Source organism: Ammodytes marinus (genome assembly GCF_949987685.1).
Source record: "Ammodytes marinus genome assembly, chromosome: 15".
Lineage (NCBI taxonomy): Eukaryota > Metazoa > Chordata > Actinopteri > Uranoscopiformes > Ammodytidae > Ammodytes > Ammodytes marinus.
Window position 1 is genome coordinate 15869900 of NC_137219.1, and position 27699 is coordinate 15897598.

Consider the following 27699-nt stretch of genomic DNA (forward strand, 5'->3'; position numbering starts at 1 on the left):
TTGTGCCCCATTTATTTTTTTAGCCCTGTAGAAATCTACCTTCATTATGTAAAAGCACGTGTTAGAGAGTGTATTAAAAAGGGATTGCTTTCCATGTAGACGTGCATCCTGTTATTGCCTGGATTTGCGTGTTAGTTTTGGAATGTCAAGTGGACAGCAAACAGTTATCTCATGCTATTGTTATGTTCCTTAGTACGCCGTGCTGTAAAATCATGCTGGATAATTACAATAAGCTCCCTTGATACGCACACTGTGCACAACACTTACTTTGAAGCTGGCCTGATATTAGCTGGCTAGAAGCCTTTTTATTGAGTGTGTGCGTACGTGTGTGTACGCTTGTTAGAGAGTGTTAACTGGACAGATAGTTTGGAAGGACAGGGAGCGTGGCGCGCAGCACAGTCGACAGAGGGTTGTTGTCTAAGAATAGTTCCTGCCCCATGCCGGGGAGGGACTGGCCTGACACAGACCAGTGCAGACCTGCATCCCACATTGAGAGGATTAAGTAGCCTCCCTTAGCTGATCATTTAGCCATCATGTATAATCACAGGGGGCCTTCCTGTGTGCGGGAACACCAAGCGCTGGACCACTGTCATCCTCAACTGTCTGTCTTTCCTACATCTTGCATTTCTTACTAGCCTCTTCTCTCCATTGCCTCGACTCTGTTTTCAATATATCGTATTGACGTTCCCTCTTCTGTTCTTATTCCATCCCCTCCCTCTCTTCCTCCTCCAGTCTAACTGTTCCTAATGATATGTGACACGGGGTTCATTCCCTACATGCCATCAAAACAGTCCAGCGTCTCTGTTCCCTGTTTGCACCCTGTTACTGTCTGTCTCAATGAGAACAAGGGGATGCAGCTCGCAGCATGTTTCCATCACAAGATCCCCTTTCATCTTCTTAGTATGCGGACCATCTGTATCTCCAACTGTCTTGTAGTAATGCAGCCCTCATACTTGTAGCGTGTGTGGTACTGGGCCGGAATATTTAAGTGCTTCACTTGTTCAAGCTTTGGTTATTTTGTTATTCTTCACGCTTGTATGTCTTTGATGTTTTGAGTTAGGTGAGGTGAGGTCAGGTCAGAGCAAATCTGTAGATTGGAGTAAGCCAAGCCCAGGTATGAAGGATGCTGGGCTGGCACCTACCTACCCTCTATGCTAAAAGATCAGGCCAATGAAATGTCTGTCAAAGCAGTATACTGTCCAACACCATCTGGCCAGTGCCGCCCTTACCTCTCTTTCTCTTCCAATGCTACATTGTAAACTATAAATCCCACTGTAGAGAACATTCTTGGGATTCAATTTACTTACGCAGCTAAAGGATAATTCAGTGTTTTTGAAGTGGGGTTGTATGAGGTACGTGTGCATTCTTCGCCGGTTACCTTATGGAGATGGCGATTAATTGCAGTCACTTAAAGGAGTTTGGGGGAGAGGTCGCTGTAGCGGAAGTCAGCCTTGTATTGGCCCCCATCTGCAACAGTCCAACGCTGATTGACGTCCCCCACCAAACTCATTAAAATGACTGTGCTGATCGCCATCATCCTAAGGTTAAAGGCTAAGGTATAAGTACCTCATACAACCCCACTTCAAATAAACGGAACTATCCCTTTGAGAGCAGTTGCCCTCGTCTGATGTTTTGTACAACAGTTGACCATTTGGTAGATTCTTGTTTACTCTCCTGCTTCCACACAGGTATCCATGCACTTGTTATTTTCTCCCTGAATTATTACAGGGCGAATCATCACTCATCGCCCCACACAGGAGTATGTAATTACTGACGTGAGGCAAACATGCCAACGAAGGAGGTGCAGCCTCCGCACTGCCCCTCAGGACAAAGTTGAAACTTAATAAACATCATGTGGAATGAGGTGTCCTGTAGTGCCAGAGTAGAGAACAGTAGAGACCATTGCTAACCATTTGCAAACAGAGCTGATCCACATGAATCCCTTTGCACATGCCCTTCTTCTTAGCGACCCTTCTGTTTCTTGTTACCGTATCCTTGTGTATGAGGATGCATAAAGCAGTGCAATTAAATGTTGCCGTGTTGTATATGCTAATGAATCTTTCACTTCTAATGAAATATTCCTCTTTCTTTTTCTTCTCACACCCACACCTGGGTATCTCTTCTCTCCCTCCTCTCTGCAGTCTTCTGTCAGATACCCTGCCTTAACGGAGGCAGATGCATCGGCAGGGACATGTGCTGGTGTCCTTCTAACTCAACGGGGAAGTTTTGCCATCTGCCAGCCCCGCCTCCTGCCAGACCCACCCCTCATAGCCACAAGGACGCCAGCCACCAGGGACCGAAGTCTCCAGCCCACTCCATGTACACTTTGCCATTGTCCAATCAGCAAGGTAATTCCCCTGGCACTGTGGCCAATGGGATGGGGAAGGGAGGACAGCCTTTTCCCGGTCACGCCACAAAAAACTCAATTAAACGTTTTCACGATATTTATACGTACAGTATATACACAGTATATAGCTCTATAAATGTTGTAATGTAGTGACGACTTGTAAGGATAGTTGGCGAGCTAGCCATTAACGAGTTCCAATACCTTATTTCTATCTACTGTACTTTGCTTCGCTAACTTAGTTAGTAAGCTTGATTCATGTGTGACTCCTATCTCATAGCCGTCTGCAAACCATTGTTCTTTCATAGAGTAGTATGTTCGTTTACAGAGGAGGGTTACAAAGAGGATGCAACACAGCAAATAAACAACAAATACTTTGTCTATTGTTCATTGTCTAGCTTTTCCTTCTTCCAAAAGTCAGCACTGTCGAGAGACTTTTTCAAATGCTGGCCTTTCCGCTTTGCCAATGGCTTCGCCTCCCCATATGATCACAGTTAATCCTTTTTGAATGCGTGCAAGTCTACTTCTTCACTTGAACATTGTTAATCGTGCAGTGTATTGCCTTTATTGGCCAGCAGTGCAGGTCAGACTCTATTCTGAGCGGTAATGGATGACGCAGTGGATGTCCTCATATTGTTCGCACAATGCTGCGTTTATCAGGCACAAGTGGATATTGGAACCAGAGCAAGGCAACATCATGAATTTATAAGAACGATTATAAAAAAAGAAAGATTTGCTAACTTTCCATCACTTTCTCTGATATCATTTTGTATTTCCTCCTTGCGTCTGGCTTGGCATCTTGTTCTGTCTAACATTAAGTAGAAACAGAAGTTTTAATACCACTCAGAAATGTTCCATCCTCCAATTGCATTTTGAATTAAATTACATGAAAAGTCATAATTTAATGAATTTAGTTCAGAGTCCCAATTGGCAGTGCGCATCAGAGAAGTATCCTTCCTGTTTTTGTGCTTTATATATACACAGAGGCAGTTTCATGTCCATGACTCCCGGTAAGGTCTATGTCTTCTCCTTGGACTCTCCCTGCCATCTGTCTGCAAGACTATGATTAATGAGTGTGGGTCAGGGTTCTGGGAGAAAACCTTGGCACTCCCTGAAGATAGATGCTTCCCTTCTGTCACTAGTACAAAATAGCTCATTCTCCACATTGCAACATCATCTTAACTCCTCAACAAATATGTTTTTGGTCATAAATTTGATTCAAACCAGAGAATCCAAAACTCTTGGTGTTGTTGTTGTTTAGTAGTACCTTAATCGCATATTCACTGCTGGGGATTCCCCATGTAGAGCTCATAACTTGGTGTTTAGGCAAGCTACTGTTAGCGTTGGTTGAACAAGTCTGTGCAGGATGTTAGCTGGTAGCTGTTTGAATATAAACAGTTTTCCCCCATGGCTGAGAATGCTTCCACTAAAATGATTGAACATTTGAAACTATGAACTATCCACTAACTTACATGAACTTTGGGTCCCTCCCCCTCCAGTGTCTCTCCACCCATCCTTGGTGAACGTCCACATTCAGCACCCTCCAGAGGCCGAAGTCCACATCCACCAAGTCGCTCGGGTCCAGCCTGGACAGAGGCCGGCCACCACAGAGGGGGCTCACTCTGTCCAGCAGCGCTCCCAGCCTGGGAATGGGCATGAACCACACACCAACGGAAATGGAAATAGCCATGGCCAGGCCAGACCACACAACCGTCAGAATGGACATGTGGGAAGATGCTTTCAGGAAACAGTCGATGGACAGGTATTGCGATCAGCCATTAAAAAGTACTGTACACTTTCTCCAAGCCCAATGTAGGTGTTGAAACCAGTGGGAGAAAGTGTTGTTTCCATTCCATAACACGCTCTGATACCTACTTTTTCAACCAGGAAGTGAACCTCTGTGGCTATGATTTATATAAAGTCTAGGATTTATGAGCTCTGACTATACTGGTCATCTCATTTTCCATCAGTTTCCCAACATAGGCATGTTATGAGTTAGGATGCATTCAGGAGGTCTGGGGTTAAGCTTGAAATCCAGCCAATTTTAGAACCATTCTCCTTGTGGTATGTTTATATGTACAGTATGTATGGCATCATGCAAACAGTATATCATGCATTGGAGATTTACTGTACTTTGTATAGTCAGGATAATTGCATACAATTGGTTTATATGAACACTGCATCTATGTGTTGGCTGTGATAAGGCGTAGCTTATCCTTTAGCTTTGCAGTTGCAGCAACACACAGATCTGTAGTAAAGTTGTTTTTGCCAGCACTCATCCTTGAACGAGTTTGTTCGCGCTAAACTGAAGCTCCCATTTTCTATACCCTGGTTCCATAGAGAGCTTGTAATCAAATCTTCCAGTCACAGTGATTTTTCAGAACCCCAATAGAACTGCCCTGGAAAAGGAGCGCACAAAAGCTTTAGCAGTTTTCCCTCTTCTCCTGCCAGTATGCCAGTGGGGTGTTCTCCAGAATAATGTCCTCTCTGTTGCCTCTTTAGTTTCATAAATCTGCACCGGCCAAAAATCCAATGAATAAGGTCTGATAGAAATCTCTTCTCACAATTAGCCAAGTGCCTTAATTAGGCATTCCAGGAGGTTCATAACTGGACTTGAGACTCAGTGTTATGTCCTCCTCCAACTTACAAACCTCAGATGGGTCTTGTTCACTGATTCATTGTAGATAGGCCTCCATGCACACTTTGAAACAAACACTCTTACACATTCTGACCTTGCCAACATACACATACATTTGCACACAAACAAGCATGCATGAGAAACATGTATCATTCATTCTTAAACTTGTTTCTTAGATTTAACACAGATATATGTTGTTGTAGTGTGGCAAGCCTCTGCCTGGCCTGACCAAACAAGATGATTGCTGTGGAAGTGTGGGCGCTTCCTGGGGTCTAAACAAGTGCCAAAAGTGTCCAACCAAACCAGGTAAGCCCCGACCATTATTTTATGTTGTGCCAATGGTATATTGGTATCGTTATTTACAATGGTTCTAAACAGCAGGACATGGCTGCGCTCTTGTTTCATTGTGCTTAATATTTAGTTTTTATGTCTGTTATATTACTTAGCAGCAGTTTTCTATGCTTGCCGGGTTCTTATCACAGGTCCTAGCAATTCCAATGACTGAAGCACCCAGTTGTAAAAATTAAGTAGTTTTCACCTTTCCTAAAAACAAATCCGGGAAGCAAAAGCATAACACTTTTAGCTGCATGAGGATGACAGCTTGGAAGGAGTGCCACCCACCCTGCGGGCAGATCGAGCCAATGTGGCCTTGAAAAAGTGAGGAAATGAACAGCCACAGTTAAGCGGCTTCCCAACCAAAGCTGCGGTAGGTTTGAGAAACAGCAGCAGGGTGGTTGCATGCCGGCAGGCAGGGTGGGTGGTGACACCCTTCAATGGAGATGGAAAATCTCACTTGGCCTGACATCTCTGTGTTTTTTGGAGGGTATGGTTATGCCCCTATGCTGGTGCAGGACTCTGTATTTACCCCTCATGGGAAGCAGCTTCAGTTGCTCATGGGGACACTAACATATGATCATATAACGGCCATGCCCACAGATGTCAATTGACTGTCAAAGTCCTGGTACACTGTTTAATGTCTGACTGGACCTTAATCAGAAGCAGACATCATCCTTCTTTTCTCTCCTCCATCCATCATAGATGCCGATCCGTTCTCTTCTCTCCCACTCTGTATCTCCCCCGGCATGCCAGATTCCCGCTCTTCCTAAGTCCCCGGCCCCAATCTATTTAGCTCCCAGATGTTTTCCTCTGCTCCGTCCTTTGAAGTTTTGGGGGGAGAAGCAAAGTGAATACCCCATTCGCTCAATTTTATGAATGTGTTGGGGCTCCGCATACTGTAGGCCCAGGTCCCAGGTCACACGCAGGCAGGGAAGAAAAAAGAGAGGGAGTGAAAGAGAGAAAAATATAAGTAAAAATGAAGTCATGTACTATGTCCCAGAAGTCTTCGAGAGAGCTTTAATAAGAAAATGCTTTGAATTCCTCCCGAGTGTTATTGTTCTCACTTTAGACACTTGGCTATCTATTTCGGCTGCATTCCTTCCTTACTGGCCAGGATGTTTGCTTTCTGACGTTTTTGACAGGGATGATATACAACCTGGAGACAAAAGTGACTGAAAAATTGTGCTTTTCTTATTTAAATGTGAATGGGTCGGTTGTAGGCTTGCAGTGAGGGGAAAAGCCATATAGCTTCAGAGCAGTCTCCTGTTTCTGTAATTAAGAATGTGATAATGATGCTGGAAAAGCCCAGTTTGTATTTTAGGGTATAGATGCTACCATTGGTTATTTTATAGCTGGTGACAAAAAACACTTGATGACTGAGAGCAATTGCATTTCTTCCCTATTAATTTGATTTGATTTATAGAAAATGCAATTACAACCACACTTTAGTGGCTGCAGTTATATTGCAGGCAGTAGTAGTAAAGATATCTATACTATTCGATTTTGACCTATCCTGTGTCCACATCACTGTCTGTATATTTGCATCAGCCTCATTCAATATAGTGAATGGTCAAGTATCATCTGATATTATAGACTTATTGCTGTTGCAGTCCATCTGTGTGTATATGAATGTCAGCACATATGACAACATATAATTGGCTTTATTATTTTTTATTATACACCTAGGACTTTGTCGCTTTTGCAGACATATGGTAATATGTCTCTGTGTGTATGCGTGTGTGTGAAGGAGGTCTGATGTTTAGAGGCATGAATGCCAGTGTGCCCCATCTCGGTGGGAGCCGAAGCCTCTAGGAGCCAGTGCCTTTTAAAGTCGCATGCTGAGGATTCCTGGGTGGTAATGAGATCCAGATCAACCAGAACAGGCTGTAGTCAGCTCAATCCCTCTGGTTCTAATGATGAGGTGGAGTGAAAAAAAAGCTAAATCTGCAATGCACTTTGTTTGAATTGCAAAACTGGTTCAATCTAGGATGGGAATAAGTGACTGATGTGTGGGGGTCGTCTTCAAGCACGACAGCTAACCAGTTTCTCGTTGAGTCAAGTGATTATGAAAGTTGGTAAGTGGGACCTGAGGCCATTTGGTTGCACAAGTCCCATAAGAAGCACATTGCAGCGTCTAGGCGGAGGTTTATCGTTGAAAAGGAAAAAAGCCAGGAGGATAGTGTTGTTCTTAAGTCACTCTGGAGATGACTTAAGCATGAGTTTCTGTCACTGAAGTAATCCGAGGTTCCCTTGCTTAGCACATTGAAGGCCATTTGCTGTGGCCAGAGTCTGACCTATACTGTAGTAGTGTTGGCATGACTCCGTATAATTGTGCTGGAAGCCCTTTTCTCTTCACTATAAGCTTCACAGCTAGTGGAATTCCACAAAGCCGTTTGTCTCCCCATATGTCATTGCTGGGCAGCTTCCCTCTCGGTGACTCTTTCCGTCTGCGATGCTGTGAGGCTTCCCAGGGAGCCAGATCAGACTTCCCCGGGGCCGAGAGTAACCACCACACCCCACAGGAGCCTTCCATTCCTCAAACTCTGCCGCCCTGGGTCATCAAGGTCATCATGATGTCACTGCCCTAGCACTGTGCCTTGCTCCGCCATCTTTTCCACCTCTATCTGTCGGAGTTGTTTGGCCTGTTTCACTCGCCCCTCCTCTATGTAATTACGATGCTATTCTTCTTGAGGTTATTAAGATCAATGAAGTCAGATGAGGCAAAAGAAGGAGGGGGCCTGTACAGAGCTCCACGACTTGTTCTTCCCACATGAACACATCCCTCCCAAATCGGCCCCATCTATTCCCCAGACCTTTAATCTGACATCCATTGAGGGGCCAAAGCCTGCACGCGCTTATTACTTTTTATTAATGCTGATCAAACATGAACACTTGTTAATTACAACAAAAAACAGAGATGCAATGACTTTGCCTTCAGGATCAGGCAGCAAGAGAACAGATGCATTGGAACAGCTCCATAGCAACTTCGCATGGTGATTCAATGGAGACGTCACATATCTTTGACAACATTTGATTCATTGATGTTGACTTACTTTTAGTATTATGGAATCTATTAGCCAGGCAGAAGTGTAGCCAATCAGGGCCGAGCAGACCACTATGAGATATAAATCCCAGTTTGAAGCCGTTGGATATATAGTTTGTGTTGCATTTCTTAATTGGATACAAGCTGAGTTAAGAAGTTATTTATTGGGAACGTACCGTGGCATGACTTCTTTTGGAACTCGCCTGAGTGGTTAATATTCCACAGTGAATTGGAAATTATAGAGGAATGTGGGTCTGTTTTAAATGTGTGTTCGCTGCAGGTTACATTACCATCAGCATCTTGGAAGCAGGGCGTTAAGCAAAATTGTTTAACTACAAACAGACATGTTGAACGCATACTTTCGTGAATAGAAACAAAGAAAAGTATGTTTTGAGTAGAAATTTAATGTTGCAGAAAGATTAAATAATCCCTTTATCAAAGCCGTTTTGTTGCGGCTTAACATTGGTAGTTTTTAAGCAATATGATACAGACATACAGCCGAGACTGTTACAAGCATAGAACAAATAATATGTAGCTTGGTTTTGTGTCTATATGTATCAGCAGGAGGATGTTAGTATTATTCCCATGTGTCCTAATGGATTAGCCTTTTTTACATTAGCAGGGACACCTTATTTACAGGGCATATAACATGGGCCATGTCAGAATGGAAAATGTGGTGCGTGCCAAGCAGACATTCTGTTTTGAAAGCAAATTACTTCCCATTAAGCTGTTTGCTCCAATCAAGCATTGGCTCAAATGCCAAGAAGCGATGGCTTTGCCACCCCAGAGACCCAAATAACCTAAAACCCTCCATGGTCATTAAAGAGCTCTGTTTGCTTCTGGTTTTCCCTTTGCGGCACCAGTTTGTCCCGTGGCGGCATGTCAGAAAGTAAATTGCTGGAAAGGGTCCTGAGGAAGACTTGGCCTTCGGTGTTGTTTTTTTTCCTTTATAATGGCCCCCAATGGAGTGGAAAGGAAGACAGTCCTGTGGATGGCATCAGTCCAGTTAAGGGGAGAAGCCCAACACCACGGTTGCCTCCCAGGCAGCTCCCTGGGGAAGTTGGTGAAGGACTCTGAGCCCTGTGATTGATGGAACAGACCCTCAATCGTCTTAGGAGAACAGCCGGGCCGGGTGGTCTGCTGAGTGATTGTACCAAGTTAGCAATTAAGGATTTTTCTACAGCTGAGGAACCAATCTGTCTATAAAATCTCTCAGTTCTCAGCCTCCTGCCTTCTTCTCTCTTTACATTCTCTCTCATTTTGCATAAGCTGGCTTTTCATTTGAATTCCCTCATAAGCGCCCTGCATGGAGCAAATTTTACTTTCATGTTGAAAAGAGACCCGAGGGATTTATTCCGATTTAATTTAGGACAGTGCCACCAATCGAGAAGCTCCAAGGAATTTGAACCACACTTTCAGGTCAGGGAATTCAAGCAAATATTATTGAACAATTGCCAGTGGAATGCATAACACAATTGTATAGAGACGGAAATAAATTAGTAAGGGGTGACAAAGTCTTTTGTTGAACTGGGCTAAATGGATAGACAACAATTGGGAGTTTCTGCCTGTGGGCTCAGTGGATACAGACCAGTCTGGGTCTACAAGTCCTTGTAACCAAGGGTGACACTAATGATGCGCAGCTTGAGCTCACTCTTGCAAGCCACTGCCTGTGTAACTATGTTTTCCAACACAAATGACTGTAGAAACAAGGATGAGAACGAAAACAAAGTGGCCAAGCTGTCACTGATATTTAGTCCCCCTGGTGCATAACACCTTTTCTTGATGTGCATGTTCAGACGTCATCGTTCTGAGTTGCTGATACAGTAGCCTAGACAAGACTCTTGGTAGCATCTTACAGAAGGTAACCCGTTTTTATGAGACCTGTGTATGCTAAGTTTCAGCAGGTTTTTCAACTTTACTGCAAACAAATTGCCCTATTGGGAACAGTATAGGTCTACTGAACTGAAGTCTGAAAACACTCTGAGTCCCAGAAGCGCATGAGAAATGAGTACACTCAGTCAAATTAGATCCTATGAGTAAAGAAAGTTTTACAAACATGCCAATTTTACATCACTGTTCAATGTCTGTGTGATTCTTCTTGCATAATTAGGTTTTAAAGTGCTCAGGACCTCTGCAACATTTAAATCTTTTTCCTCAAGCCATTTTAAGAAGAAGGGAGTTTTGAAATGAGCTGTCTCTCAGATTTATGTTGAAGTTGTTACTGACTGCAGAGGTCCTCACCTCCCTGCTAATAAGCTTTATTGAGACACCCGGACCTCCCCCACTGGGCTCCCCTTGGCATGTGCGCCCTGCTGTCACTCAGGCCAGACTTTCCATGATCCCGACACTGCGGGACGGCATGCCCACCGCCCTACCACAACAGCTCATTACTCAGAAACTTTGAAAGGCGGATTAGGAGGTTGCGGGTGAAGATGAGGAGGTGGGCAGACAGGAACATTGACACAGTTCCCCCTTCATGCTGACCCACTTAAGCTTTGTCAACCTTCAGGTACGTTGGCTCTGCCTGGTCCACTGGGTCACAGCAGGAACAAAACATATCTCAGCTTCCAGGACCACGTTCCCAGAAAGTCTTCATTTAGCACACATTCCAGTCACTCCTGGGAAAATGACACAAACTCGTGACTGAGGTTTTTTCTATTGACGTTAGATGTGTACAGGATGGCTGTGTTGGTATCCTGCACACATTGAAGACTTACTGTAAGTCTTGTTTTCTTGCCACTGGGTTGGGAGCCTTAACTCGTGCAGTATCTAATTCTTTCCATGTTCCAACTTTTAAAAGTGAATCACTGATCTTGGAAAACAAATTGGGGTAACTCTGGAGATTGTATGTGCTAGCTATTGTTCTTAGTTCTTGGGGTGTCATAGGTGGTGGAAGAGGACTGATGGGTTTTAGAGATTGGATCTTGTTTGGATGCGCTTGCCCGCAATCAGTCATCCAGCTAGCCATGGTTTTCTGAAGCTTTGGTCACAAATACAATGCAACTTTTCTCCCTCTCCCAGTGCACTCTGCCAGGGGAAGAGATGTGTATTCTTCACTGGCAAGGCTGTAACTATAGTTTCTTGCATGTGTCACCTCTGGTTTCAACTCTTCGTCGCTGTGGCAGCGAGTTCAAACAATGCTTTACTCTGGTGAAATCAAATTTTTTCTGGCCATAGTGTAAAGATTGTCATCAGGGTAACTTGTTCCTGTTTTATGTGAGTCGCAAAGTGTTGGTAGTCATGTTCATGTATTTAAAAAACCTGCTCAAGCTGAGACCTAACAAACTTGTGCCGCCAAATATATCTAAACTCTTGGCAGAAAATGTTTTCCAGTGTGTTTATGTGCTACAGGTGTAGAACCGAATATTTCACCATTACTGCTTTAAGCTGTCTGATAAACAGCTGTAATATGAGCAGGATGTAGCGATGAGAATCAGTTCGGTCATGCTAATAATCATGTCGTTATTCTTTGGGCTTTCCTCACCAAATCCCACATATTCCCCTCCGATCATCTTTCAATACGATATGAAGTAAATTTCTTCATCTCAGTTTATGTCATGGAAAGATCTGCTCCTTTTAATCACCCTGACTTTGTTTGGAAACCTATAGCACCACCTACACAATGACTTGCTCTCTGCGTCCAATGCACAGACACACACACACTCAAACGCAGAGACTATCTCTTTGCCATATGATAGCTACATTGACCTTTCTGTACATTAAATGGAGCATGCTGGGGCTTGAATGGGTGCCGAATGAGTAATGAAATGATGTTTTCAGGCCTCTGTCACTCTGGCGGCACCGGGGCATTAACAAACACACCCCGTTATTTACTGCAGCACTTCTGTGAACCCCTTTATGTACACAACTGAAACACACACCATATGATTTTTATTGCTTTGGCAAAACAAGCAAAAGGGAAGTTCTGGGCCAATCACCTTCCAGTGAGTCATCCATTAATCGTCATTCCTAGTGTGCACAGTAAAAAATATTAGTCTCTTGTTTAAATAGATTTGCACTGTGGTTGACGGTAAAGGTCAGGGCTGTCATGTAGGCTTCCTCAACATATTTATGATGTAAGCACTTATTTCGTCCGTCCCTAGGGGTCGAGAAGAGTTATAGGTAATAAGATTATAAATGACGTTGGGTGTTATCGTTACATTCTGCTGGATGGCAGTGCTGTCTTATAAACTTGCTTGATGGGGATCCATTTCCATACACTCACTCTAGTTCCACGAGGCCCAGCTGTGGGTCCCCCTCATTTTTCTTCACGCCAACATGCTCACATCTGTAACTTATATGGTCCCCATACTAAAGCTGCACTCCTCTTCTCCCTCTGTGATGAATGCAATGCTTTGTGACAGAGAGGCACAGCACTGTGTGATCATTTTGCTCCTTTTAAGCTGTGCATTCTCTTTCTGTTTGCAGCCTACGCAGTGATTGCAAATGGACAAGTGGAATGTTCCAAAGGCTTTAAACGGATGAATCTCACCCACTGTCAAGGTAAGCTATATAATATGTTGAAGAATGTCTACATAGTTATTGTATGATTTAACCCACTGCATATTTTAATAGGTAGCTTACCCATAGCAAAAGCATAACTTATATTAAAAGTAATGGCATGGCTGTGATAAAAACTTACTACCCATATGTTTCCATGCTTCCATGGACCCCATGGGGACCTCTATAAAAGTGTTCCTTGCTGTACGTCTGGGCCTTATGGGAACCAGGTCAAGTTTACAATTAGCTTTGGAGCGGGTTCAGAGTTCAGCAGCCAATAAGCACCCGGGGCTGCTGTTTTAATTGGTCTTTTGGGGTGCTGAGTGGAGAATGGTTCGGCATGCTGTGATTATGGTAAATGTGGCTCTCTGTATATTTGGAAGGAAGCTTCAGCTTGTTGCTCAGCCTCCCTAAATGTTCCAGCAGCTAAATGTCAACTCTGTCATCTCCTATATGTACAAAACAAATTTAGGTTGTTCCTGAAAAGACCATGAATTTTCATGAAGCATTAACCACCCACGGTGTCATCTCTGGAGTGGAGACAGTCTTGCACTAGAAAATTCAGGCTATTTATTGGCGGTCTATGTATACATTACTGGAATTTCAACATGAACAAATAAACCTCGGCTGAGAGACACAGGAAAAATGCACTATTTAATATGTGAAAAATGCAACAGACGCTGACACTTTCAACAACAAAATGTAGCTTTTCTGACAGCCTACTTGAGCCGTGTCGATGACTTGATTAATGGTGTCATAATCCAAAAGGGCAATGCTTATGGAGCCCATGGAGTGCAGCAGCATAACGGTCGACTGGACAGCTTTGACTACGTCTTTAGCAGGCCTCATGCACTGGTTCAGCAAGTTCAACATGTTTTCTGATCTGCACAGTATTGTAGGCCTTAAGATGATGTTTTTTAGGTAACGATTGAGCTGGAGACCTGTGGACAAGGACACACTTGTTTCCCAACAGTGTGTGAACCAGCCAGCAACTGTGGAAATCTATCTCTCTTTTTTATTCACGCTTTTCTTTTGTGATTGTTTCAAGATGTTCCTCCCTTTTAGTTGCTCATTTCTTGAGTTCCAAAAAAGCAAGGCTGACAGTTACCAACAATATTTACTGGAGCGCTTTAAAGTCTCTGTGCCGTTCAGCTGCTGCTCCATTCCCAAAAATTGTTTCTAATTTCAGTTCTTGCAACAGCTGCCAAGGAGGCAAAAACCTGCTTTTTCTAGGATGTTGTCATTATTATTATCGGGATAGTGTTGTGCTTGCCAAACTGGGGTTCCCAGTCTGAGCTGTTTGCAGTGTCTTTTATTGGAACAGAGCAGAGCTTGTCTCATATTCGGTAACAGGCCCGATTTAACGTTCTTTCTTTGGACACTGACCCTTGTTGTCAGTGACGTCCACACTGTGATACGATAAGATGCCCCACAAGACCCATACGCTGATGTCTGACTCCAAAGACGATTGCTTATCTTCAGAAGCTGCTTTTCAGAATCTGTCAGCTGAATTGGCCATTTGTAACTGCAGATGAAAGGCGCCTGTAGATGAATGTACAGTCTCTGTTGTGGTGGTTGGTGAACTGTTGCTGGGAGCAGATCATATTACTCATACATCATCCCTTCAAAGAAGAGATCATGGATCTTGCACAACTATTTTGACATTTGGGATTAACTAAATAAAAGCTACACAAAGTTTTAAAACACTGAATGTTTGTTGTATAGAATACTGGCAGGTTGAGACCTTGATATTTTAGGTTACACAGTAGGAATTTGCCTGTGAAAATGTAGTTTTCCAGTAATGGCTGCTTTGGCTGTATTTTGAGGACATTCATTCCCACTATCCAAAGTTTCTAAATGGATGCATTTTTGGCCTCATAAGTTATGTCTGGTTTGAGACTTCCAAAGTAGTCAGGAGGTACTCCCTTTAGCCATAACTGTCAATACATAGTAAGAGAGGAATGCTGCCAATTTCTTTAACAATGTCCATAAATATTGCTCTGGGTGTTTATGAGAATCTTGTTTTTTCCAGAAGGTTTACAGCGGGCAAGGTCAAAGCAAGGTTGCAGCAGACTGGTCGACACTTAGGAAACTTGTTTTATTGCGATCATCAATATGTATCATAAGACAATAAAAACAGCCATGATAAAAGCTGTTAATGGACTCCTGTGAGTTCTAACAACAAGTACTATTTGTCAACAAGAGCAACCAAGCATATGTTTAAAATAGATGTTGAGATTAGCGCTGGTCATGACAGGTTGTCGTAAAAAGTCGGCTTCAATCTCGATCAACTCACCAGCAGACTGTAACAATAGCACTAATCTCAGACTCAACCCAACCATGGATTAAAGACCCCATGTGATGAAGGCTGAGCCTAACGCTGACCTGAACTCTGACCAGATAGCATGCTGCTTAAACCAAACCTCCCACTACCTGCCGACAGAATGTTGTTGTTCCTTACTCTTCAGAGCAAGTAAATCAGCACAAACAGGCATGACATCTGTGGTCTGCTTCATTGTCTTCACATAGTATGCGCCTCAGCCCCACTCATCCAAACAGGTCACTTTTGCTAACATAGACGCAGGCTTGTTTACATTGTCATACCATCAAGGCTCGAGGCTTTGTCATTACAGTATGAGGCTAGCTTTAGCTTTAGAACCTCCTAAGAGACTGAAGAAAGTGAAAAGAGAAATTGAAGAAACAAAAGGCACCAGAAAAAAAGACACAACAACAAACAAAAATAACATTTAGGCATTCCCTGGATTTGCCTCAGACCACAGAATTGATCGGCCTTGATCCCTTAGAAACTCACTTTTTCCAGCAGGAAGCAAAACAACAAAACATGAACCGGATTAATTAGATTCGGGAAAGTCTGTGGTGGCAAGCTGTCGGGTTCCAGTTGTCAAAGCAATAGGCAAAGACCTAATGATGTACTCTTTCTTTAACACGGTAGAACAACAAACTTTGCCTGGACCTAATGCGATCGCATGACTAAGCGCCTGAAATATGTCCCCCAATGCTCCTGGCTGGCACTTGACTTGGCTAGCTCACCTCCCTTTGGCTTAGTGGCTCGGGAGCTGTTGGAGCAGTAGGCACACTCCAGCGCCCACTGTATCACTGCAGCAGCACACGATTCAGGCCAGACGGAAGGGGAAAAAACCTCTTTATGACTTTCACTCATTGACGTAAGCTAAGAATGCTGTGACCTTATTGGACACTGTAAAAGGAAAGTTGCAGAAGGAAGAGATTTCCTCTTTGTCTGCTTTGACTGTCCAGATTTTAAAGGCAAGCATTCTACAGCCTTGAGAGTTCAGAATATAATATATGGTTTTAAGTGTATTCCGGTTTAGACTTGTCAAATCTAGTGTGCACGTCTCCTTCATGTCATCACTCCTCCTTGCTTTCATTCAATTGTGAAGGCCGATACTTTCCATATTTCAACACCCCTCAGCAGTTGGTGATTTGGACTTGCAATACTTTGTCACCTTTCAAATGTAAATGACTTCTGACGCCTTACATCATCTCTGCTGGTTTGCAAGCATGAAAGCTCTGTATAGTCAATGTGAAATGGAGTACACCAAAACTGATATCAATACTCATACTAAGTTTAGTTGAGGGGGTTCATTGGGAGTTCAATGCATGACCTCGCAATATTTCCGTAATAAGAATGTAACTGGGTATATACTCTATGACGTACTGCGTTTTTCACAGACATCAATGAGTGCCTGTTGCCTGGAATCTGCAAGAATGCTGAATGTCTCAACACCCGAGGAAGCTACAGGTGCACGTGTAAAACAGGCTACATGTTAGACGCTGCCAGGAGCCACTGTGTCTGTAAGTATTGCCACCTTTTTCACGTCACACATAATTCGAGGCTGCGGCCTTTTTTTTGTGAAGGTGACGGATGTTTCAACTTCTCTCCCACAGCGGACAAGGCTGTTTCCGAACAGAAGTCGATGTGCTACCGGTCGCTGTCAGCAGGCACATGCTCCCTGCCGCTCACCCAACATATCACCAAGCAGATCTGCTGCTGCAGCCGAGTGGGCAAGGGCTGGGGCGCTGGGTGTGATCGCTGTCCTTTGCCCGGATCAGGTAAAGTCGTCCAAAAGTCACCACATGTGTCTAGAATCCTCCCAAAACTGCTCATACACTGTTTGAATTCTAAACTTATCTTTTCCATCTGCAAACTTTACCTTCCATTTCTGGTTTTGCTTGCTGAAAGACTATGTTGCTGGGTGAAACCCCTTTTCCAGATCTAAAATGTCACATGCAATCTTGTGCAAGGAATAGCAGTGGTTGTGAAAAGGCAGAGCATATTTACCACTCGGTCACCATTCTGATCTTAGCCAGGCTTGTGAAGCAGTTCAAAATAACCAAATCTGTTTGGAGTGGAAAAGGACCAAAAACACAACAGTTTTCATATTTTGCAGGCTACATAATAGTGGGAGTCAGTCCTGTGTTATCACTCCAATCCTCAGAGAGAAACCCCACTAATCGACCAGCAAAGCTTCACAGCAGAAATAAATAGTTTGGCCAAGTGAAACATGGGAAATAGTTGTCATCTTTTTTTTCTTCTTCCCATACCAATCTAATCTTCAAAGTCTCAGAGAAACAGGATGGTTTTATGATGTGTCTGTACTGGCCAGTGATTCACAGTCACAGATCAGATATCGCAGACACAGACCTCCATGGTGCTGCTAAGGCCAGGATTGACACTGCACACAGACGCACAGCCTCTGATTATTCGGGATGCTGGCTTTTGTATGGCCTGACAAGCTGTTAGAGCCCTGTTCTGGACAAAGCCGCCGGGCCCATTACTTGCGACTTGGTAACAGGAGCCTTTCCACTTTCATTCCATATTCACCCCGGTTCCTCTGATGTGGCTCCTGATCGTATATAGCCTCATTTCCCTTCCACTTTAAAATCATCATTCGGTAGCCTATTATATCCACGTTTCCTGCATTTACACAAGCATTTACAGCAACCGCATATCTGTCATTACTCATATCTCTATTCCAGACTCTTTTGGCGTAGAGTTGCTGATTCCAGGTCAGGTAGGGGACACAGTGCTTCTCACTTGTAATGGATTCACCATTGCTGAGGTCTTGTTGGGCTCTGAGACAAAGAGGTGCAGTCTCCCTCCTATCATTTAGCCAGCCAATACTCCGTGAGCCTCTCACTCGCGAGCCCTTACACCAAAGAGTTCAACGGTCAGTCAGCATTACACGATCTTCTACTTCCCCCTCTGGAAATGGCTGTGTCTGTTTGAGTGTGCAGAACTATCCCCCTTGTCTCTCCAAATCCCCTTGCTGGTAGCTCTCTGTGACAGCTTGTCACTGGCCTGCCAGCTAGCTAGTTCTGCAGCAATAGCCGAAACTCGACCCCTTCATTCCATGGCACACAGTCACATAACAGTATATTACACGGATGGCCTATGGTATATGACACACAATTACATTAAAAGGCTGAGATTAGGAGACAAAGGTGATGTTTTCCAAAATTCCAAAAGAAAATTCCAAGAGAACTATTATATTTGCACTACATGTACATTATACATTTTTTCTTTTACTGTTTGAAGTCCTTTTTTACTGATTTTACTGTGTTATCTTTTATGGTATGAATGTTTTTTGTATTATCATTGACAAAGAGAAGTTGCACATCTCATTGTACTTGTACAATGAAACTAAAGGATTTTCTATTCTATTCTGTTTTCTATGGCTCATTGTATTTGCTCTCAGATCACTTCAAGGAGATCTGCCCGGCGGGTCATGGATATACCTACTCGCGCTCCGACGTGCAGATTTCTTTCCGGCAGCTGGAGGAAGAGGATCTGCAGAGCAACAGAGCGTCGTGGGAGGAGGAGAGCCCTACTTTCCCTCAGCTTCCGTCCTCCCAGCCCTCACTGCCGCTTCCTCATGTGCCAGAGCGGCCCAGCTACCCACAGACGCCGCACCTACCCCACCAATACCCAGAGTACCCTGACACACCACACGGACCCCGGTACCCTCTCACTCCACATCAGCCTCCACATCCCGCTCACCCAGCCAGAGAGACGCCTAGACAGCCGGAAGGTGAGAATGAAATGTTGTTTGGTACAAAAATCTCTTAAAATTTGAGTTTGACGTTGGGAAAACGTTTTACTCTGTAATGATGGAGTGATGAACAGTCACTGCAGCTCAATGTTCTGTACATATCTCAGGGGCCTTGGGATTATCCAAACATGGTATCGACTTAACCACTTGCATATTTTTTACCACAACCCCTGGCATAAACAATGCAGGGGCAGCCGAGCGATACACAATGGGATTTTTATTTTCCGCAGGAGAGAAATGGATTAGCATTTTTTGAAGACAATCTAAACATCAACAGGATGCTTTGATCTCCATAAATAAATGCATGGTCCCACGTTGAATATTGGAGAATAGAGCTCATGTCCCCCATCCATCAAAGTTAAACTCCTCTGAACATCTGAGCAGCAGCGTTGCATACAAGAAGTAATCCACATTGGCCATACATCCAAATCCTCAGGATTCTCTGGAAATGTATCTTCCTCATTTATTACTTGTGAGATACTTTATTGGCAAAGCTACCGACATCTTGATTTATAGGAGGAGACGATTCTGTAAATATTTAGGGATTTTGTCTTCATTAACAGAGATATCTATTTCCTTGACTCTGTTCGCACATTTTTCCTTTGCCAGTAGTCTGCACTGCTTTTGTCATACAACTTTCTCTCCCGGGTTTAGAGGATGAATGTGCAGTAAGCTTTGTTTTATTAGAAATAAAGACCTCCAAAGCTGCAAGTCAAGTGCCTAAGTAGAACATGGGCCGTTGTATATGTTGTGTGTAGTCAGTAATGGTACTTGTTAATGCGAACAGAAGGTCAAGTTTTTGCTACTGATAAACTTTCCCTCTTCTTTCTTTCTTTCTTTCTCGTGGCAGATGTGGAAATTCTGAGCCCGGTAAGTTCTCCCTTCCCTGTCAACGTCTTGGCACATGCCTTTGAAATGTTTATCTTAGAACGATATACTCTAGCTATCTCAGCTGGAGGTTTTGCTATGATTATATAACTTATTCAGACCACATTTTGGTGGATACACACAACTAATTAGCACTGACTGTGACGACAAAAGCAGACACACTGTGCGAACATGAGTTTGCTGATGAAATGTGACCAAAGTCTGATGTAATCTTTGACATAGTCAAATTTGCTTGTTTTCCAGCCAGCTGTTGTGACTGACTCACCGCTGAAACATCCAGGTATTTTTCTCTTGGCTTTACTGAAACAAATCATACAACACTACTACCTCACCTATCGACAGGTTCTTGTGCTTTGATTCAGCATCTGAAAGCTCAAGGGCCAATTGTAGTTTCAGTCAGGCACGAACATGGGATGTGTTTTTTAGAAATGTCTTACTCTGGCACAGCGGTGGCAGTCTCAGTCCTCCTCTGCGCTGCCCTCGAGCCAGTGAAAACATTGACATTAAAGTCTGAAGGTTGTCTACATTCAATGGGTCTACTTGATTTAGTTTGGTCATTGTGCTGCTTTTAGCCTGGAGAAAAGAGTAAATCGTTTTTTTTAATAGCTGCCAGCGAGTGACAGCCAAAGCGGTAGTGATTAGGAAAACAAGCAGTGTCTCGTTTAGGTTGTAGAGTAAGAGGATTTACTGTGTTTTACAGTGTTACTGGTTCACACTCACCCGGTATCTCTCCCTCTTCACAGAGACTCCTCCAGACTCCTCCATCGTCAACCTGAGGCCAGATTCAAAGGACACATCAACAGGTAAGACATACATTCACATATATATATATATACATATACGTATATACACATGTTTGTTTTCAGGTTCAAAATTGTATTTAGGGTGTAATTTCAAAAACACCTTGATATTTCTCACAGAGCCTTTGCCAAATCTCCTCTTTTCAGCCTCTGTCGGAAACGCTCCGTTTTACAGCCCCAATTTCCAAAAAGCCCATTCTGCTCTGATCGGCCCCAAATCTAAGTACCGATTTGAATGTAACTGTTAGTTAAATTCTAACTGTTAGTTGGATTCAGGGTTATCTGGTTGTTTGCTTATCAGAGATGGAGGTAGTGCTAAGTTATATTGGTAATGGGAGGGGTGTTCTCCTGTTTATGATGTCATAAGGGGAGAGAAATCTGATGGGGGGTTTTGAATGCAGGTTTTCGGATAGGTGGAAGTGAAGAAAAAGAGAGAGGGTTGTTTTTTTTATCTCATACTTTGGGAGGCTTGTCATACCGGGGACCCATATTAATGGATGAAAAAGTCCATTTTGCACAATAGGTGACCTTTAAAACACATGATTTAAACACAGGGCTCTCTTGAAACACTGGATACGCATCTTAATTCACCAGTGCATGATTGACAGGTGGATATGGAGCGGTGGGACGTCCATGCACAAGTGCAGCATGGAGTTAAACTCTTCAGATTTTATGCTCTCAGTCAACTGCTGGCAGATATCAGCCCGTCTCATAAGACATTTTTTCAGGCTTAACTGGAGTTTAAGCCGTGGCGAGCTTGTATTATGATTTTTATTTGACCCATTTTCTCAGAGCCAATTTGGCTCGAAGAGGCCGTGCTGCACAGAGGGCGAGAGGGCGAGAAACCAAGAAAGAGTGTTCCTCTTGGATAGGGGAAGCCAGCCTGAGTGGACAGAGGCCAGATTTATGAAGAGTGGGGGAGGAGAAGCGGAAGGCAGGGTTAAAGTGTATTTGGGTGACAGAGAGACTGAGAGGACGAGCAGTAAAGACATAAAGGAAGTGAGGAGAATTCACAGTAATCCTATATAGTTCCTATCCACTTACACTGCCATGATGTTTTTTCCTCCTCCGCCAGACACAGGGGCTCAGTTTGATGTCTTTGTTTTACCACAGTGAGTTTGGACGGAACAGGCAAGAACAACAGTAATGTCGTGCTCTACCGTGCGTGACCCTTTTTCTCGCCAAGCCCTTTGTAAGAAAGCCATACCACCTGTTAGAACACTACAGTGCTGTAAAACCTGTCCCCTCATCCAGGACCCCACCTATAAAAACAGCAGGACAGGTTCCCATGGAAAACAACATGTGTTAGTGGAATGTAGTTTTTTTTAATCATTTACAGTGTCTGTTGTGTTTTGTAACCCCAAGTCAAAAATGTATCCCGTCTTGTCTCTGTGTTTTTTTTGCAGGAATCGATAAGTGTGCCACCACCCCTTCGATATGCGGCCATGGGAAATGTGTTCCTGTGCAGACCGGCTACACCTGCCACTGTGAGCCAGGATTCAAGCTCAGCGCGCTCCAGACCAATTGCATTGGTAAGCAACAATGGATGGGAGAGAGAGGTATAGATGGAGTAAGACAAGGGGTAACGGTAGGACACTCAAATAGACGGTACGGGCACACAAACACACACATGCTAACAGTCGAGGCCCCAGCAGCTCTGTCTATCATCATTTCTGTGCGAGCAAGTCCTCAACACCAAACACCACATGGCACAGAAGCCCTAAAGAAGCCAAGCGAGCCAAAAATGAAAGGGATCCGTTTGTTTATGTTGACCCGTTCCGTGATGCCTGACAACAGCGTGCGGGCCATCCAAAGATCTGCCACAGTGCTGTGATCCCTATGCTTCACGGTGAAGGCCTTGGCCCAAGCTTCTGCTCTACTCTGGCTGGGCTGCGGTCCATCACATGCCTGCACAGTGGTGGAGCTCCAAAAGTCTAGGGCTTGGAAAGGGAACAGTCCCCGCTGATGAAATGGAACTGCAATGGGTATGTCGCATTTGATCTCTTCTACTCTCCCTCTCTGTCTCCCATTGCAGATGTGAACGAGTGTGACGAGGACCCATGTGAAGGCAAGGGCCGCTGTATGAACAACTACGGCTCCTACACCTGCCAATGCCACAGCGGCTACAGCCAAGTGATCACCCAGAACAGGAAGTTCTGTCAAGGTGAGACACGTCAACAAAATGACAACAGGAGACATAATGTTTTCACTACATGAACTCCATCAGAGGGTGCTGTGAGCTCCCAGACTCTTTGTAAGAGTGCCGCAAGTTCTTGTCTGTCAGCGCCCTTCATTAAAAAAAGCATTTTGCCCTTATTCTTGCTGTGGAACACAATAGTCACTTTCTTTCCCATTCTCCTTGGTTTTTCATTTAAACGGGCAGACATTAATGAGTGCAGCATGCCCAACAAGTGCCAGAACGGCAACTGCGTCAACACAGAAGGATCTTACACCTGTGAATGCAACAGTGGCTATGCCAAGTCCTGGAGAGGCCTATGCGAAGGTGATATGCATGCACAAGCATCTACACATACATAATCAAGTTCACATAACAACATTTTTCTAGCCAGACCTATTTGTTTGCTGCCACGAGTTAATGTGTAACAACGATAACAAGAAACATGTATTTTCCTCTAGTCAAAGCCAGGAATTAAACTATGCTCAGACTGTGGGTTTGTTTATATTTTCATGCATGACCTGACACCCTCTGCCTTCTATGCATGTGCACTTTGTTTTAGCAAACTAATTCAAACATGACTTATTATTCATGTCCCTGAGCAGATGTAGATGAGTGCAGAGATTCCAGCTCCTGTCCCGATAGTGTCTGCGTCAACACTCTGGGCTCCTTCCAGTGCCAGGCCTGTGGCCCCGGGTACAAGCCTGTTGATGAAAGATGTGTGGGTAAGGCAATCCCACCACACCCCATTGTAGCAGCAGCAGCACTGCTATTACATACACCCACGGGTGTTTTCCAAAGAATACATGGAAATAATCTGGGTTTCCTTCTCAACGCTGTAGGAGCTTCCTGTGTTAGATAACATTTACGTAGATAGACAGAGCTGCTGCTCCCATTTGGCATCACCAAAAGGCGACATGGCAACAGACCGTGGCATTAATGACTTCCTGACAGCTTATGATGCAGCTGAATTTAGGATGGGAAATTACATCAATCAAATAAATTGTAATTTTATGCTTTAAAATATTTTATATCAGATGTTTTATGTCCAGCACGGACCACCACTGGGCCCGCATTTAAGCCCAAAATCACAATGATGATGGCTAAATGGTGTGGGCAATGCGCAACCCTCTGTCCACTCTCTCAATTGAGTGTTTTCCACATATGATACATCAACCTCTCCACCCAGCAGCCTCTGCATATCTCCAATATTGTTTAAACACAGTCACCGTGTTATTACTGATCCGTCCATATTGCTGGCCCCCGTAAAAAGGTTGTTTATAATACTTCAATTTGGGAGAGTCCAAATATTTTTCTCTTTTGGCCACAGCCTTAAACAAACAGCATATTATTGTTGGAAAGCTCTGGCCACTGTACTCTGGAGCCCAGCGGAGGCCAGTGAGGCTTTATTACCACTGCTGGGCTTGAGAGGGACCAAGCAGTCACACGAGATGTGTGAGAAGGTCAAAGAGTCAGTTCCCCCCTCTGCAGAGAGGTCCCGACATGCAAACAATTTCTCCCACAAACCCATTGTGTTGTCTATGGTCCACTGTAAAACCCTAACTGCAGATTATTAGATTTGAATACACCAATGGCTTCCAAACAAAATTTGGTGTGCGGCTTTGTTTCAGCTAACACGCCAGCAGCTCCCAAACCTGAAAGTGGCCCTGTTGCATAAGAGCCCGACTGGTATTACTTACCACATCCCCTCTCTATGGCCTTGCACCCCTCTAATTTGTTTGGAAACCTAAGCTCCAGGTGTGAGTATTCCAGATATGAGAAAAGCTGAAAGACAGAATGAGGATGGAAAAGATGGAAATAACCTAAGTAGTAATTTGAAGTTCGTAACAATCGATTTCTCAGTAGGTCTGATGACAGATGCCCTTTGTTTAAAGTCCCAAGATTTACTTGCCTACAAAGAAAACACCACTTCGGCCAACAGTTTGCATTCTGTCTAAGTATGTGGTTAACACTATAAATAGTAACCCTGTAAATGAGGGATAACATCGGAGGTAAATGTTTTTACTCTGAACATCCACCCAGGCAGCACTAACAGGCCTACAGTTGTACTTCTGGCGCTGTGGGAGTCACATAAAACAGGCAACAGGAGAGCTGAGATTCCAGTATTTGCTCCAGTCAATTGACGGTAGCACAGTGGTTTGGGCCCAATTGGCCGAATCGTGGATAAGCCTAATTGCTGGTGTGATAGAGAAAACAGCTCCATTCCCTTGTCAGGACTTATCACGGAGGCCTGAGAGATGCCGGATGATTGCAGAAACAAAGCCAATGGTCCACACTGACAGGCGTCTGGCAGTGCCCCCGGCTGGGCAAACAAAACCCAGTCTGTAAATCGCTCGCAGTGTTTTCACTGTGCAAGCTCTCTGTTTGGGCTTCTCTGTCACTTTCTCAGTAGCGTCCTCTCTCCACCTCTTCCCCCGACAAATACTTTTCCTTCCTCTCTCCCTCTATCCCCTTTCATCTTTAACGTCTCATTCTCGCTCTCTGGAACTCACGTAATCACTTCAGACTTTCTCCTCCCACACCTTCAAACCCGACCTGAAAAAGTGCCATTGTTAACACATGATAAATTCCACTATAAAACATTACATCTGCATGAGGTTTTTCCACAAATGGTAAACTGTTCTGACTCACGAAGTGGAAAAGACAGCTACTGCAGCAAATAGTAAAAAGGCCTTTATGAATGAGGTTAAGGTCTGTGCACTGATGTAATTCAATGACTGCTGTTTTGCAGTCTTTTTGCACAAAAATTATGCTGTATTTGTTTCCACTTTGCTGCTGCCCAAATGATACAAACCTTATTTTGTATACACATTGGTTCCTTTTCCTTTTTTATATCTTATTGTTGCTTTCCGCGGCGAGGGCCTACTTTTACATGCATATTTACCCTAAGTGTTAATCTAGGATACATTGGAACTACTTTCTACCACATAAATATACCCAATACAACTGCCAACAATAATTTCTCTGAATTAAACTGCTGATGATTTAAATATCATCTGTTAAAGCTGTGGGAACAACAACTTGAATTCCATTGACTTTTCATTGTATTAAATAACCTGCATGTCAAGATACCACTAGAGACTTTAAAGTTGGGTGAACTGACCTTTTTACACAGTGTCATTGTGGCAGGGTGAAACCTTAATGTCCCTTATACAGTATATGTTGTTTCCCTTCCACAGATGTAAACGAGTGCTTGAACCAAACAATGTGCGGTCATGGTAGGTGTGTCAACAACGAGGGCTCCTATAGGTGCAGCTGTTTCCAGGGATACAAACTCTCACCGGACAACGTTTGCCAAGGTCAGCCATTATTAACGTCCCATATCAAAGTAACAGCTCTGTGCATGGTTCTCTACAGTGCTACTGCAGAAGCTTTGTGGCGCCATTGAGGGTTTCCATAAAGGCTGCAAAGAGTTACTGGTTGTCTATATATTCTGAGGCCTCCCTTTTCTTTCATCCTCTGTATCTTCCCTCCAGATGTGGATGAGTGTGTGCTCCCCGGAGTCTGTCTCCACGGTCGCTGTGTCAATTTGGAAGGCACCCACAAATGCACCTGTAACCATGGTTACCAAGTCACCTCAGACGGCAAAGCCTGTGAAGGTCTGCAAAGGATTTTCTTCTTTTAGTTAAGCTGATGGGTGTAGTGTAACTCCCTCACTGCGTGCTGCTCAGCTGGTGGAGCTCAGTCGGCAGCGGCGTAATGTCTGCAAATATTTTCTTTTTTTGTTAGATGTCAATGAGTGTGCAACTGGTAACGCATGCCCTGCGGGAATCTGCATCAACTCCGAAGGTTCCTACACTTGCGAGCAATGCAGGCCTGGGTTTGGACCATCTGCTGATGGACTGAGATGTGAAGGTGTGAAAATGTAGCGCACTTAGGATTCGCACTAAAACAACAAACACTCACACAAAAAGCAATCATTTTTACTTCACCAATTTAGGGATTTTCAAAGTTAAAGTAAAAATTATTGATTTGTGTGTGAGTATGTTGCCAGAGTTCTCCTTAATGCAACTATAACAGTCATTGGCAGAACTTATGGATACATTATTTTTTATTGAAGTCTGAAGTTTCAATTTTCTGCTCATTTGTAAGTAAAATGTGAGACTTTAACTAAAATCTTTAAATTGGTACCGACCAGATGTGGTGACTTTGGTATCTATGTTCCAGATTTGGATGAGTGCGCCCAAGCTGACTTGTGTCTCGGCGGGGTGTGTGCCAACACGGATGGATCCTACACCTGTACCAGATGTAAGGCTGGCTACAGAGTGTCTCAAGACCGGCAGAGGTGTGAAGGTAAATTCAAACTCCAGCTGTGCTCCCGATTCCGGGAAAAAAACATTAGCGCTGTTACGACTGTTGAAGACTTATACTCAAAAAATCTGGGCAGTTTGTCAGCTCGACCGTTAAAACTCATTTGCTCTGCAACTGAATTCCGCCCAGGTATTATCCAGTCTTTATAGTGATGTGCATGCATTTCTGTGCTGGTGTGCGTGCGTCCTTTGCCCAGATATTGACGAGTGCCAGTCCCTTTCTACCTGTGCCAACGGGATCTGTCTGAACTCGGAAGGCTCCTACACATGTGAGAACTGCCCTACGGGATACGGAGTATCATATGACGGGGAGCTCTGTGAAGGTCAGTTCATTCAGCACAATTCATCTATATATGAACTCCTGCATAACGTCACATGTAGCCTATATTTAGGCGAGACACTGTTGGCAGAAACATTATGAAGATGCATTTTTAATTTGATTAAATTACATTTATAGAATGTCCCTTTAACATATAAAAGTTACTGCATGGGAGGCGAAATTATGAGGGCTACGAAATATATTTTCTCTATGGTTTACACTAAACGCACTT

The 27699-nt window shown here is 43.8% G+C and overlaps 1 protein-coding gene across 4 annotated transcripts in view; it reads left to right on the forward strand.

Annotated features, from left to right (window-relative positions):
- The window catches only part of LOC307262246 (latent-transforming growth factor beta-binding protein 2-like), an 86590-nt gene that overhangs the window by 36133 nt on the left and 22758 nt on the right, over positions 1–27699 (forward strand). For 2 of the 4 annotated variants that reach the window (XM_080043065.1, XM_080043067.1), the window contains exons 6-24: positions 2142–2348; positions 3844–4106; positions 5186–5288; positions 12790–12864; positions 16573–16695; positions 16789–16953; positions 18600–18932; positions 19804–19823; positions 20085–20121; positions 20585–20644; positions 22048–22173; positions 22677–22805; positions 23025–23144; positions 23423–23542; positions 26018–26137; positions 26315–26437; positions 26568–26693; positions 27006–27131; positions 27346–27471. In XM_080043065.1, the coding sequence (XP_079899191.1) occupies positions 2142–2348; positions 3844–4106; positions 5186–5288; positions 12790–12864; positions 16573–16695; positions 16789–16953; positions 18600–18932; positions 19804–19823; positions 20085–20121; positions 20585–20644; positions 22048–22173; positions 22677–22805; positions 23025–23144; positions 23423–23542; positions 26018–26137; positions 26315–26437; positions 26568–26693; positions 27006–27131; positions 27346–27471 (2502 nt within the window). The remainder of the gene's footprint in view (positions 1–2141; positions 2349–3843; positions 4107–5185; positions 5289–12789; positions 12865–16572; positions 16696–16788; positions 16954–18599; positions 18933–19803; positions 19824–20084; positions 20122–20584; positions 20645–22047; positions 22174–22676; positions 22806–23024; positions 23145–23422; positions 23543–26017; positions 26138–26314; positions 26438–26567; positions 26694–27005; positions 27132–27345; positions 27472–27699) is intronic. The other 2 variants (XM_080043066.1, XM_080043068.1) reach the window with 2 other exon arrangements.